Source organism: Zootoca vivipara, chromosome 16 (genome assembly GCF_963506605.1).
Source record: "Zootoca vivipara chromosome 16, rZooViv1.1, whole genome shotgun sequence".
NCBI lineage: Eukaryota > Metazoa > Chordata > Lepidosauria > Squamata > Lacertidae > Zootoca > Zootoca vivipara.
Window position 1 is genome coordinate 32,294,349 of NC_083291.1, and position 14,940 is coordinate 32,309,288.

Here is a 14,940-nt window from a genome sequence, read left to right on the forward strand (position 1 = left end):
TCATTCATCCATTCATCCATTCATTCATTCATTCAAACAACAACAACAACTACTTGGACTCTGGTGATAGCCCAGGCCTGCTCCCAGGAAGCACCCTTGCAGCAGAAGAGACAGAGGACAGCTCTAGCACCTCCTTACTCCAATGAGCACTTACGTTGCCAATCTCGAAGTTCTGTCGCATGAGAAGGTAGAGCGAGGTGCTTGCATGGGTGCGGATGGTGCCCACCTTGCTACTGCAATGGCGGAGAAGGCGCAGACACAGGTCAGCACACAGTTCTGTGTCCTCCTCGAAAAGCATTTCGGGAAACTGCAAGCAAGAGACGAGTTATTTTATCTAACAATGGTAATACTGGCCTTCCTATGGACTGTAAGCAAGGCAATGTATAATAGATGCATAAAACCCAACAGGCTGATAATCTTAAAAGCAAGGTATCAACGCACTCAAGAGCGGTAAGATTTAATAATAAAAACCTCTGTGAATCAGGTTTTCACCCAGCCCTTGGAAGCATAAAGGGAGGGGTCTGTCAGGCCCTTTTACAGAGGTTGTTCCAGATCTGCAGTATCATAATTAAGTAGACTCAAATCATAATGGACCCAGGGCTGGCTTTGGTCTCCATCTTTCAAGGCTGAAATAAAGCACTTATTCAATAAACCACCTAGGCATGGAAACAGCTTATTTCTGGAAAAGCAAGGAAGAGTTTGCGTTGGGAAAGTGGGGTGACAGAATATGGGAACTGCTGGCTGCTGACATTACTCTTTAGCAATGCTGGCTCACTAGGGGTGAAATATAATGGGATGCCTTTTCAGATGACCGGGGGCCACTTCTCTCATAAATCAACTCCATTCCTGGGGAATCCAGGCCCCTGCTCCCACAGGTACAATTTTTGAAGAGTACATTGGCTTGGTCAATAAGTGCAGGAGGCGTGAAACAGGTCTTACATCTGGACATCATGTTTTGAAAGATATTTTGGAAACATGCATTGTGAAGTTGGGAGGATTCCCAGTATATGCTCTGTAGTACTGAGGTTGGTATCTGGTTTTATATTTGTGTTTATTTGTTTGTTTCACACACACACACACACACACACACACACACACACACACTTAAGTAAGCACACTCTGCTGTGGACAATCTCAGAAAAAGGGGGCTCCCTGCAGAGCAAAGCCCCTACAGCAGAGTTAAAGGCTGGAGAAAATGAGCGGTGACAGACAGAAGCTAACAACCTGAGGAATAGATAAGCCCTTCTTGTTCCTGGCTCCACTTACAACCAGAGCTAGTGAGCTTGGATGCAGACAAGCCAATAGTCTCCCTGCAGTGTCTTCTCAGGAGCAGAGCAAGATGTTTTGCAAAATCATAGAGTTGGAAGAGACCACAAGGGCCATCCAGTCCAACCCCCTGCCAAGCAGGAAACACCATCAAAGCATTCTTGACATATGCCTGTCAAGCCTCTGCTTAAAGACCTCCAAAGAAGGAGACTCCACCACACTCCCTGGCAGTGTGGAATTCAACTGCAACATTCACTTCCGCGGAGATTTCCCAACCAAGCAGCACTCACCTTGCTGACTAGCGCCCTCTGGGTAGCAAAGCAGTGTTGCAGGAAGGCAGCACTGGGAGTGCAGCCCATTGTGTGCAGAAGCACCCTCAGCACCCCGCCCAGGACACTCTCCTTGGCTTCCGATAAGATCACAGTCTGTGGAGAGGAAACCGGGGAGGAGAGGGGGGGGGGTAGAGAAAGAAAGAAAAAATGGGGAGGGGGTGGGAAATTGTACTCAAATTAGGAACCCCTCCATCAAAGAATGTGTAGCCCCATTTGTAACATGGTGAGGCTTTATCCGGGCCAGACTTCATCTTGCACCAAGAAGCCCATGGAAGTCACTGGGACATGAGTGGCCGAGGCAGAGGTGTGACTATGCAAAACAAACAAGCAAAGCTTATCATCTGCACACCTTAGGTGTTTTGCTGCCTCTGCTAAAGATGGCAAAGGACTAAGAGCTATACTGGCCACTGAATTCATAGAATCATAAGAGTTGGAAGAGACCACAAGGGCCATCCAGTCCAACCCCCTGCCAAGCAGGAAACACCATCAAAGCATTCTTGACATATGGCTGTCAAGCCTCTGCTTAAAGACCTCCAAAGAAGGAGACTCCACCACACTCCTTGGCAGCAAATTCCACTGCCGAACAGCTCTTACTGTCAGGAAGTTCTTCCTAATGTTTAGGTGGAATCTTCTTTCTTGTAGTTTGAATCCATTGCTCCGTGTCCACTTCTCTGGAGCAGCAGGAAACAACCTTTCTCCCTCCTCTATATGACATCCCTTTATATATTTGAACATGGCTATCATATCACTATCATATTCCAGCCCCCCGGACTACCTAGGAGAGCCCAGCTCGGCATAACCGCAACAGAGAATCAAAACAGCTATGAAAGAGCCAAGGACAAAGAAGATAGATGTGGCTCTCAATGCACTCCAAGGAACACTTTATCGATAATAGAAAAACTGGAGAGAACTTTTGTCCTCCAGCTCGCCAAATCAGGCTCTGCTTATGGAAGCAGGATGAGAAAAGTCGTCTCCGGCAGTTTTCATCAAGAAACTGAATTTTCCTTGTGGGTGTGGCTTGTGAACTGTGAGGGGGTGGAGAAGCTCCTGCAATTCAAGAGTTACCACTACACCACTGCAGAAATTAATCCCAGAGCCTTGCTCTGGTGGGTGGGTGCAAGACTGGAGTCTCCATCAGATCCTACCTGCACAATGATTTCTAGGGTGTCCAGCACCACCATGTTGGCTTCTGTGGCCATATTCCCATCCACCAGAGCCTCATGTTCCAACTCTTCCTTGGATCTGAGCAAGGGACAAAAAAGGGCGTGGGTGTAAGACATTTAGAGTCACCAGATACCAATCCTCGTTTGCATGGTTATTCTGGTTTCCTGCTCACTGTGCTGCTCGTACGGGCCTGCCAAAGGTTGGAACTACACTAGGGACAGGCAAAGCCAAAGTCATTGGGCTTCCATGAAACAGGTAGCTGGTCCCTGCAACTAGCTCTTGCCAAAGATCAGGTGCAGCCCACCAAAATGAGAAAGGGGCCTGCAGCACCTTCTCTATAAGGGTGGGAAAGCTGGGATATGGGATGATGGCAAACCAATGAGAAGGAACTAAAAGCACATCTCTTTCTTGGACTCAGAATCTTTATCCCACACAGTCTTTTTTCTATATATGTTTTCCAACACAATCATAAAAACTAAAACTTGAGTTAATTCTTTTTAATAAAAATAATAATCTAGTAGATGTCCTGAATGCCATGTGATCATGGCGATGCGACAAACCAAACACACTAATTTATGATTAAGGCACTGCACACAACACACACACACACACACACACACACACACCATGAGAGTCACTGTGTGTTCAGGCCCAAGTTTGGTTCCTCTTCTTGGGTAACTGCCTGTACTGTGGGAACTGATCATAAGATGTAGCAAAGGCCTGTACCACCCTATACCCGAAGGTCTCAGGGCGGTTCACATAAAAAGATCACGATACATAAAAAATAAATAAAAGGGTTGATCATTTGCACTAAGCCAAGGTTTCGCTAAGCATTATAGGTAAACCAGTCCAATGTGTGCATGTAAACAAGGTACTACCTCTCCCCTGATTCCCCCCTCCCCCGAGTTGCCCACAAACGCACTTGTCCACCTTGTCCGAATTCTGCCTCCAATGGGCAATATTCTTCCTCCAGCGAACATTTTCTTGGTTTCCAAATGGACTCCGCTCTGTGTAGGAAGGGGAGGAAAGGCATGAGTAACCATAGCAGATCATAAAACTCCTCCCCACCAAGCCTAGTTCCAGTCACCAAAAGCCAGCCCTGAATGTTTCAAAAATGCTTCAGCTAGAGTGAGCCTTCAAGGGAATGAACAGAGTTCCCTTCTGTTCACACAGATGGTATTCCAAAGAGTTTATATCTGCTTATTTCAAGACCCGAAGCTTACTTGGGGACTACAGAAGCAAGCTCACGATAAACGGGCCCCACCCTCTCTCATTCTCACCTCGGCTGCGTCGCACCATCTCCTGGCGGGCCCCAATAGTGCCCAGGATGGCTTCCTCCAGTCGTGCTTTCATGTCCAGAGACTTCTTGAAGGTCAGGCTGTTGATGCGCTCAAAGGCCTTCTTGCCCTGCGGATGGCAGTGAGACTAGCAGTCTTCGCTAAGCAAGAGGGGGAAGTTTGGCTACAGAAGCAAAACCTGGCTGGCCCAGAACTCATTTAACAGGCAGACAGTTGCTCACTCAAGAAAGTGGCCAAGTGCTCATTTCAACAGGCGCTGAGCAGTGGGATTGTGAAGCCCTTTCAGCTTTTACCATGGGGAATGGTGCCGGCTAGAGCCACATCAGCACTGAATACAATAGGCAAGAAATGATAAGCTTCCACACTTCACCTCTGGCAAAGGAGCATTTTGGGACTCCAAATGCAAGATTCCCCCCACTCCCCATTTTAGCTCATAGCGAACAACAGCACTATGTTGAACTGAATTGCACTATTGGACTTCACAATATCTTACAGGAATGATTTCGCTATAAACTGTTAGCGCCTTACATTTAGCTTCCTATTCAATCTCCACATAAGAAGAATTCTTACAGCAGGGGTGGGAAGAAGGTAGATCAGGATCCACTGGTCAATCTCTGTGTGGCGTGAAGCAGATTGGCAAGGATTTATGCCCCCACAATTTAACAACAACAGCAACAACACAGGTCTCCATGCTGAAATGGATTGTGGTTGTGCTTGGGTGTGAATCAGGGGGTGCATTCTGTATATGGAAGGATTGTGAACTTGACTCAGTTCTGGTACTCAGTACAAGTTCCTGGACTTCGAATTCTTTAACTGAAGTGTATGTCTTTTGCCTTAGGCTCCAGCAGGTGAACCCTCTGGCTTCTATTAAACAACAGAGAGACCTTACAGCCTGAAGCCTGTCTGCTCTTGCCTTAGGACACCCAAAGTGTTGTAGAACGGCTGTTTTCTAAGGCTCTCCTTGGAAGGAAATGCAGCCTCTGAGTGTTGCAGTCAGAGGCCGCGAATTCTCTTGCCTCTTCTCCGCTCTTTGCTTGCCACGTTCTGTCAAAGACTGCATTGCTTTGAGATCTGCAACTACTAAGGAGTTTGTCTAGGTGAGGAGTCCAGCCAGCTAAAGGTGGGATTCCTGCGTTCTGTCCCCCAAAGTCCTGGGTGGGGGAGGAAGGAAGCAGGGGAGCCACGATTGGACTCTAACCTTGTACTCGAAGCAAGAGACACAGAGGTAGAGCAGGTCAAGGAGACGGTTCACATGCAAAGCCGAGAGGTCAGCAAGCCAGCGATGCAGAATAGCTCCATCCGCATTCTTCAGGACCCACAGGAGACACACCAGCAGGTTGCGACTTGCTTCAGCCGACAGCATGCTATACTGGCGTGGCGGCTGCAAACAAGCAAGAGATGAGCTTGGTGCAGCTCTTACGACTCACTTGACCCAGTCACCCCTCCCATCTTCCCACTAAGCGTGCCTCATAATCACCTCCTTTCCTCTGGTTTTGAGGAGCAATGTTTGGGGCCCACATTGCCTAATGATATCACTATGTCAGAATAGGAAATGCAAGTAGTACCGGTAGCTGAATGGAGTTTTAAAATTGGCTGCTTCATGAAAGTCCTTGCAGTATGTGTGCATTTGTTTTTATTAAAGGATTTTTCATAGTTACAAAATAGGGTGCCTTCACCCCAGCATGGATCTCCTTTATTACATACACAGCCCAACAAGATAACAATATAAACCCGGCAACAGCATGCAAATTGATAAGGCTGATCTGACCCAATAACCGCCCCCCTCTCATAAACAAAGAAAACATACGGCAATCAAGTAATAGTTTTTTGTATTGTTAAATCTCCTATTGTGTTTGAGATCAACCATGTTACAAATCTGAACACACAGGCTTTCCTGCTGAGGACTGAGACCTGTATGCTCCTGAGTTCATTCCACAAATTCCCAATGGACATGGCTCCTTGTCTAAATGGGGGGCTGTCCAGTACCAGGTATCATTATCACTGAGAATTCTGTCTCTAAAGCTGAGATAGGGAGCTTATGGTCTTCCAGATGGTGTTAGATTCATCACCTCTGACCACTGGGCTGAAGGGAGGGAGTTGGGAGTCCAACAGCATTTGAAGAGCTACACAAACCCTCATCCCCTTCTAATGTGCAAGTATTCCCCACCCAAGTTTCGGTTTCATTCTCTAGCCCCAGAGGACAGTGTACACTCACCACCGATGGCATTTGGAAGACGGTGGACCGATGAGTGTGGGGCAAGGGAGAGCCAGCAATGGCCATGGCAACTGACTGGCTAATGGTGCTGCCATCCCCATCGCCGTCCTCAACCGTCACGGAAGCCAGCCGCCCTCGCTGGCTGAGGTTCTCTGTAAAGTTGAATTAATTGCCCAATAAGGGCCGATAAGAGAAGAGAAGATAGCCCAGCTGCCGCCACCACCCAGTCGATAACTTTGTATACCGGTATTCTATTTAAAAATATATAGTTAGAAGGAAAGCTAATCTGCACAAATGTTCCTTAATAAGGTTTTGACTCTCATTTTCCGAGACATTCCAAGCAGCTAAAAGGAACAATAAAGGCAACGGAAGCTAAGCAACCCACCAAAGCTAAGGTGATGGGGAAGCCACTTCAAGATTTTTCGTTTTGTTGATTTCACAGACTGATTTTGTTGAAGCGATTTCTGGCAAAATCAGAGCCAAGGCCAGGCTGGGGCCATGAACCATCCCTGCAGGCAAGAACTTCTGCAATGCTGACCACTAAAATGAAGAAGGGCCAGACTCCTAGCAGTGTGTACCTGGCCATTCTAGGGGCCTCGAGCTACCTGCAAATTATTGGGGTTAACAAAACACACTTCTTTTCCCTTATATAAGCTCTAGGGCAGGCTCTCTCAGCCTAGTGCAGGCATCCCCAAACTTCGGCCCTCCAGATGTTTGGGACTACAATTCCCATCATCCCTGACCACTGGTCCTGTTAGCTAGGGATCATGGGAGTTGTAGGCCAAAGCATCTGGAGGGCTGCAGTTTGGGGATGCCTGGCCTAGTGCCTTCGAGATTTTGTTGGACTCCCACTGCCATCCTTGACCACTGGGCCAGGACAGCTGAGGCTGATGGGAGTTGTAGTCCAACAACCTCTAGAGACCCACAGATATGGAAGGCTGTTCTAGGACCTGAGCTCACACAGTCCTGGGTAGCTTATCAAGTCAGTTCCAAGTGTCAGGCTGTGAGATTTCATGCTTAAAGCTCTGGATTCTATTATAAGCACCAGAATTTAATCCCAGACTCTTGCTCTGGCTTTCTTTTCTTTTGTTCCTTCATAACTTCCTTGTTTTTCCCTTTCATTAGCTTCTCTATACTATATCATGCAGTCTTTAAATCTGCATGACTTGAGACTTCCTTTGTGGCTCTGACTCTGCTTCAAGTGTACGTTTCCTCAAAACAAATGAGAAACGACACGGGAAGCTATGACACATAACCAAGCCACAAATCACCACTCAAATTGTGGCTGTTTTCCAGGATTTCCTGAGCTGTGAAACTGACATGTTTCTGAATATTCAAAGACTGGTTCTCTCTTCTTAAGTGCCACTCTTAAGCTCACTTAAATTGCATTTGCTCAACTGACAGGCTTTAGATTTTTGCTTTTGTATTGTTCAGTAAGTATGCGCTGAACTGATGATGGGGAAACTGACTAAGGATGTTCTAGTTAGGAATTAAAGGACAGAGTACAAACGGAATTAACTAGGAAAAAACAGAAGGCAAAGGAATACTGTATAAAAAAATGTTTTCTAGTCTTATAGATGGGTGTCAAATCATAACACATTAAAAGGCATTGTATTTAGAACAAATCCTTTGTATCCTGTTAATCAGAGAACAGTTACTTCGTTGACTTTGATATTAGACAGAATGAATGCAGCAAGTTGCTCAGAATTTATAATTCCAGAGCTAGACAGAAAGCTAATATGCTTTCATAAGCTACAAGCAGGAATCAAATGGCATCAGCTGTAAGTGGAAATCTCTCTGATTGAATTTTCAGATATAAAGAGATCTCCCCATTTGCACCTCTCACCAAGTGTGTGATTATTATTATTATTTTTGGATAAACCTTAGATAAGGAGACAGAACGAACAGTTTTAATGACGGATGTGATAAGACCTAGCCAGAGAGATCCTCAGTGATACTAAAAACAATATAAAAGAAGGGGAGAACCTGGTTTTAATAACAAGGCCAAAGTAATAATAATAATAATAATAATAATAATAATAATAATAATAATAATAATAATAATAATAATAATTTATTTATACCCCGCCCATCTGGCCGGGTTCCCTCAGCCACTCTGGGCGGCTTCCAGCAAAACATTAAAATACAGAAATCAAACATTAAAAGCTTTCCTAAACAGGGCTGCCTTGAGATGCCCTCTAAAGGTCTGGAAATTGTTGTTCTCTTTGACCTCTGGTGGGAGGGTATTCCACAGGGTGGGTGCCACTACCGAGAAGGCCCTCTGCCTGGTTCCCTGTAACTTGGCTTCTCGTAGCGAGGGAACCGCCAGAACATAGCTGCCAAGTTTTCCCTTTTCTCACGAGGAAGCCTATTCAGCATAAGGGAAAATCCCTTTAAAAAAGGGATAACTTGGCAGCTATGCGCCAGAAGACCCTCGGCGCTGGACCTCAGTGTCCGGGCAGAACGATGGGGGTGGAGACGCTCCTTCAGGTATGTACTGACCCAATGCAGAATAGCAAAGCATTTGTTAAGAAGTCAGCTTGGTATGGCTTCACAGAATGACCACCATATCAAACCTCAGCTAGCGAACTCTTATGCTGGACAGCTAGATTCTCCTCCCTCGCCTGGGAGAGCAGCAGCTACAGTCAGTGAGTTTGACACAACTGGGATCGATGCCATGGCCACCCAAGCCCTCTGGTTAACTGGTTCTGTTCCAAGTATGTGGAACAAAACTGAAGACAGCAGGCTTGCCGGCAGCAAGGAAGGCTGGGGAGAGGCTGTCGTTTTTGAAAACCGGCTAGGAATCTGCACACATTGGTACCTCCATCCATTATCATCCTCCTCCCTGCCCCCAGAAGGGCCTCCTGGCCTCACCTGTGAAGTCGTAGAGCTGGGGCAGGGCATCCATGACGATGCCAATCAGAGGCAAGTACAGCTGAGCCACATGCTCCCGTACTGAAGAGTCCATGTAGCGAGGGTCCGAGTCGTGGCTGCACAGCAGGTTGTGAAGGGTGCTGATTGCCTTCTTGTGCAAGAAGAAGGCTCTAAGGCAAGGGAAGATAAGAGAGCAGCGGTGTCAGAGAGGGCTCTGGCTACAAGGGCATCAGGGAACCATCCCAAAAGACTGCACTTACCCCTCTGCATCGGGCTCCAGGATGAGAGCCAGCTCCATCAGCACGAGCCCTGCCAGGAAGTGCTGCTGCCGAAAGGCCACGGACAGCTCAAACATGCTGGCCACTCGTTGGTCCTGTGTCTGGCTGGAGAAGGCTGAGCCCTGGGAAAGGGGAAAGCCCGTGAGAAATCAAGCAGAGCCGACCCCAGCCAGCATGTCGTGAACTTTCCTTTCCTTATCATTGCATAGAAAAGAACAGCCTCCAAGCTTCACATCTCAGTTGCCATGCTTTATCGGTAGCCTTTTGAATGAGCCGGTCTCTCTCAAATGCTGCTTTCATGAACTACTTCTTTAAAAAATGGGGGGGGGCAAGGAAAAGAAAGGAAAGGTTCCACAAGTGTTAACTACAAAATGTGATATATAGCTCTGCAGAAGCAAGGGAAGCAGGGAGAGTAAAGGGGCAGGGAATTAATCCTCTGCAGTGTTTCATGATTTCCTAGGGGTGAAAATGCTGCCCCTTTCAGCTATGGCGGGCAGGGAGAGAGTCAGCTCACATCCCCTGCCCTGTCACCTCTTGGTGCTCACTGACTGTCCTATCCATTGCAATGCTCCCAATTTCTTTTCTGTCCCTCCAATACTGCCATTTGCCTCTTTCATTCTGGCTGGGTTTCCCCAGCCACTCTGGGCGGCTTCCAACCGAATATTAAAAACAGTACAGCATCAAACATTAAAAACTTCCCTAAACAGGGCCGCCTTCAGTTGTCTTCTAAAAGTAAACTAGTTGCTTATCGCCTTGACATCTGCTGGGAGGGCGTTCCACAGGGCGGGTGCCGCTACCGAGAAGGCCCTCTGCCTGGTTCCCTGTAACCTCACTTTCTGTCTCCTTCAATTCTTTCCTGGAAGCCAACTTCTTTGGCAAACCTCCTTTGAGCCAGCAGTCATGACCTCAACACACACCCCTACCCCAATTCCCAAGAGCTGCCACTTGCTTAAGGCAGCTCTAAAAGGGATCGGACTATTTCACAGAGAGAAGAGAGGGGCATTTGTTAGCTGTTGAGGATAGCAGAGGCTGGGGGCAACAGGTCAGCTGCTGCCTTCGTGCCCAGATGGTGAGCTTGCGGAGGCACCTGGCTCAGGGTTGTTCAAAGGCAGGCTGGTGGGACCAGATGGAGTCATGCTCTGACTCTGATCCACCAAGAGCATCCTCTTCTCACATTCCCTTCCCTTACGCTGGGCCGCTTACCTGGGAGGTTGCTGAAGAAACGGAAGGGGAGGGGGAAGCAGGTGGGGAGAGGCCGCTGCAGGGCAGGTTCAGAGTGACGTAGTGCTCGTGGCTGCAGATGATACGGATGAAGTCCATCCTCAGAGCAATGAGGGCATTGGGGTTCTGGGTGGTCAGCAGTCTGTTGTTGATCTGGAGAGGAAGGAAGGAAGGTGGCTGTTGTGCGCTTGGTAAAGGTAAAAAAAAAAAGGGTAAAGGACGCCTGGACGGTTACGTCCAGTCAAAGGCGACTATGGGGTCGCGTTGTTCCTCTCGCTTTCAGGCTGAGGGAGTGGGCGTTTGTCCACAGACAGCTTTCCGGGTCATGTGGCCTTCATGACCAAGCCGCTTCTGGTGCAACAGGACACTGTGACAGAAGCCTGAGCGCACAGAAATGCTGTTTACCTTCCCGCTGCAGCGGTACCTATTTATGTACTTGCACTAGCATGCTTTCGAACTGCTAGGTTGGCAGGAGCTGGGACAGAGCAACGGGAGCTCACTCCATCACGGGGATTCGAATCCCCAACCTTCTGATCAGCATACACAAGAGGCTCAGTGGTTTAGACCAGAGCGCCACCCGCCCTGATTACAACTGACTGAGGGTTCAAGCTTTATCCAACTACTTATGTATTTATTTGCATTCATATCCCACCTTTCCTCCAAAGAGCTCAAGGTGGCATACATGCTCTTCTTCTTCCCCATTTTATCTTCACAACAACCCTGCAAAGTAGACCTGTGACTGGCCCAAGGCCACCCTATGATCTTCATGGCTGAGCAGGGATTTGAACCCTGGTCTCTCAGGTCCTAGTCCAGGCATCCCCAAACTGCGGGCCTCCAGATGTTTTGGCCTACAATTCCCATGATCCCTAGCTAACAGGACCAGTAGTCAGGGATGATGGGAATTGTAGTCCAAAACATCTGGAGGGCCGAGGTTGGGGATGCCTGTCTTAGTCCAACACTCCAACCCCTACACCACACTGGATCTGAGTTCTGCATGTACAGAAGGTTTTCCGCAGCCACCTATCTAAATAAAACTCTTGCTCCCTCTCTCCTAGCTATTGTGCCCTCTTCCAAGAGGTACAATTAGCATCCTGGGGAAAGAGAACCACTGGGTTTCTCTTGTTACCTGTTTGTAGTAAGAACGCAGGAGGTTGAAGACAAAGCCGCGATCCATGAAGGATAGTAGGTCATTGAGGAAAAAGGCCAGGCTGCTGTTGAGACGTTCCACCAGCTCAATATCCTACGGAAGAAGCACAAAAGTATGTGAGGTGGCAATTGAAGGGTCTTCCATGGGGCTCTGGCAACGCTGAATGCAGGGTCAGAGACTGGGGAAGCGGGAGAGGGGATTAAGACCACGTGAGCAAGTGCAAACTGCTAGCACAGAATCGAAATGGGGCAGATATCTCACAGAATTCCCACACACTTCAATGAGGTTCGTATGGAAGGTCTCACCAGATTATACACAAAGCTTTCCATTTTGCTCCAGTTGTGAATTTTAAAGGGAGATCAAGAACAACTAGCCACCTTTGGATTTTTTTGTGGGTGTTATATAATCACATAAACCATTTCTTTTTTAAAACCCACTTTCAAAAATTGTAGTTTGCAGGGTGAGGTTGGGTTGGGGGGTGTTAATATACAGCTTAAGTCACTCAAATGTAATATATATATATATATGTATGAATGCATATGCACATTTATAAAGAAGGTGGATAAGACTTGCTGCATATACCTACCTATATCATTAAGGGCTGCTGTATCCTCACCATTAAGGTTTTAACCTAGCAAGAATACTATATACAGATAGTCTGTTTTTGTTGTTTTTTCAAAATTACATTTTACATGAAAAGTGGGTCACAACAATATATTCTAGGGCATTCAGTGCAGGAAATTTCATATCCATTATGTTTTTCTGTCACTTGAGAGATCCTAGGAGTTATATGAAAATATAAAGCTTGGGTTTTATTTATTTACACCTGTAGTTTATTTACACCTGTACCGGTGGAGTACAGGATCAGGTTTAAGGTGCTGGTTTTGACCTTTAAAGCCCTATGCGGCTTGGGACCCTCGTACCTACGGGACCGCCTCTCCTGGTATGCCCCGCGGAGGACCTTAAGGTCCACAAACAACAATATTCTGGAGATCCCGAGCCATAAGGTGGCTAGATTGGCCTCTACTAGGGCCAGGGCCTTTTCAGTATTGGCCCCAACTTGGTGGAACGCTCTTTCCCAGGAGACCAGGGCCCTGCGGGATTTTTCATCTTTCCACAGGGCCTGCAAGACAGAGCTGTTCCGCCTGGCCTTTGGGTTGGACTTAGTCTGACCCCTGTGTTTTCCTCCCTCATGGCTTGGATTTATGGACTACTTAAAATCAGGCTGCATTTTAAACTTAAATTTTAAATTTTAATACTGTATTTTAATCTGTATTTTAATCAATTGCTTTTTATGTTTTATTGTAATTTTATTGGTGTGAGCCGCCCTGAGCCCGGTTTTGACTGGGGAGGGCGGGGTATAAATAAATTATTATTATCATTATTATTATTAATAGTTTAGGAGGAAGAATATGGGAAAGTAGAGAAATCTGTACCTTGTTGCTCCCAACATGGCACTTTTTAAACAGTTTGTGCTCTAATGCAGGCCCAGGTTCAAAACATGCAAACATGAATTGAGTCGCTTGGCGTGTTTGTGGAGTGACACGGATAGGAAACTCTGAAGGAATGGACGGAGAGGCAGGCAAACAAAGGAAACCTTGCACAAACCTTCTGGCAACGGCTAGCGATTTCGGCACTGACGGTGCACACTAGGGCTGATATGTCATCAACGAAACGGCCAGGGAAGCGCAGCTTGCGAGGCGCCTCCAGCTTGTCACACAAGAACAGGTGGTGTGCCATGCTCTTCACCTAAGAGGAACATCAAGGGAGTTTCATCCTCCTGGATCAGCAGCCACTGCCCAATTATTCCAACCCCTTTGAGAATTCCAGTTTAGACCATAGAATCATAGAGTTGGAAGAGACCACAAGGGCATCCAGTCCAACCCCCTGCCAAGCAGGAAACACCATCAAAGCATTCTTGACATATGCCTGTCAAGCCTCTGCTTAAAGACCTCCAGAGAAGGAGACTCCACCGCACTCCTTGGCAGCAAATTCCACTGCCGAACAGCTCTTACTGTCAGGAAGTTCTTCCTAATGTTTAGGTGGAATCTTCTTTCTTGAAGTTTGAATCCATTGCTCCGTGTCTGCTTCTCTGGAGCAGCAGAAAACAATCTTTCTCCCTCCTCCATATGACATCCTTTCATATATTTGAACAGGTCAGACCGAGCTGACCTGTACGGCTGACCATGTTTGGGCAAATCCTCTCTTAGAACAGTGCACACCACTTGGGACTATCTGCATGTGAGCAGCTGAAAATCAGCTCTGCTGCTTAAACTACTGTGCCAAAGCTGCCGGCCTGACTGAAGAGAGGTGAAATATCCTTAAAAGAACTAGCAAAATAAGACAGGCAGAAAAGAATTTCACTTTAAATCTAAGACGTCTGCCACTGGGATTATCACAGAGCGACTGAGCCACTCGTACTTCGGTTCCTTTCAGAAACCTTCCTCGACTTCCAAATACAAAATGATGAAATTTGTACCTGCACATCACTTCTTTTCATTGCTTAATACTTTAGGGAAGGTGGTTGTTTTTTTCCCCAAAGGCCGATTGAGGGACAACTCAATTCTCTCATAATTTTCGGTGGTGACACTGTGCAAAGCAGAAATCTGGAAACTGGACAGCAAAGGGACAGCCTACATAAGGCAACACATAAACTAAGCCAGCCACCACATCAGGCATAGGCAAACTCGGCCCTCCAGATGTTTTGGGACTACAACTCCCATCACCCCTAGCTAACAGGACCAGTAGTCAGGGATGATGGGAATTGAAGTCTCAAAACATCTGGAGGGCCGAGTTTGCCTATGCCTGAACCAGATTGTGGGTGCTCCTGGCCAGAAGGCCAACGGTTTGTTTAGGGAGATCAGCAGCAAGGGGCATACCATCAACTTGAAGAAGAACCAGGCTTGATGCAAGGCAGCTTCCCGCACGGAGCTGGTGCTCACCACCCACTGCAGGGCCAGTTCTTCGTGAAGCAGCTAAAAGAGATTTACAAGGAAACACTCAGCATGCCCCATTCAGGTCAACCATTGCAGGATTGAGTTCAGAGTCACAGGCTGGTGCTTCTGGAGCTACCAGCTGCTTTCAAACCAGGGAAAGAGAGATGGAGTTAAAATACAATCCTCATCTGTACACCCTACTTCTTAAC

General features: G+C 47.1%; 1 protein-coding gene across 4 annotated transcripts in view; it reads right to left on the reverse strand.

Moving 5' to 3' along the window:
- DOCK6 (dedicator of cytokinesis 6) overlaps window positions 1-14,940 on the reverse strand; it is a 111,451-nt gene that overhangs the window by 31,317 nt on the left and 65,194 nt on the right. For 3 of the 4 annotated variants that reach the window (XM_060268862.1, XM_060268860.1, XM_060268859.1), the window contains 13 exons: window positions 14,675-14,770; window positions 13,404-13,544; window positions 11,775-11,888; window positions 10,631-10,801; window positions 9,410-9,549; window positions 9,150-9,319; window positions 6,276-6,427; window positions 5,259-5,441; window positions 4,043-4,169; window positions 3,685-3,769; window positions 2,744-2,840; window positions 1,557-1,691; window positions 155-307 (listed from right to left, as the gene is read on the reverse strand). In XM_060268862.1, the coding sequence (XP_060124845.1) occupies window positions 155-307; window positions 1,557-1,691; window positions 2,744-2,840; window positions 3,685-3,769; window positions 4,043-4,169; window positions 5,259-5,441; window positions 6,276-6,427; window positions 9,150-9,319; window positions 9,410-9,549; window positions 10,631-10,801; window positions 11,775-11,888; window positions 13,404-13,544; window positions 14,675-14,770 (1,764 nt within the window). The other variant, XM_060268861.1, reaches the window with a different exon arrangement.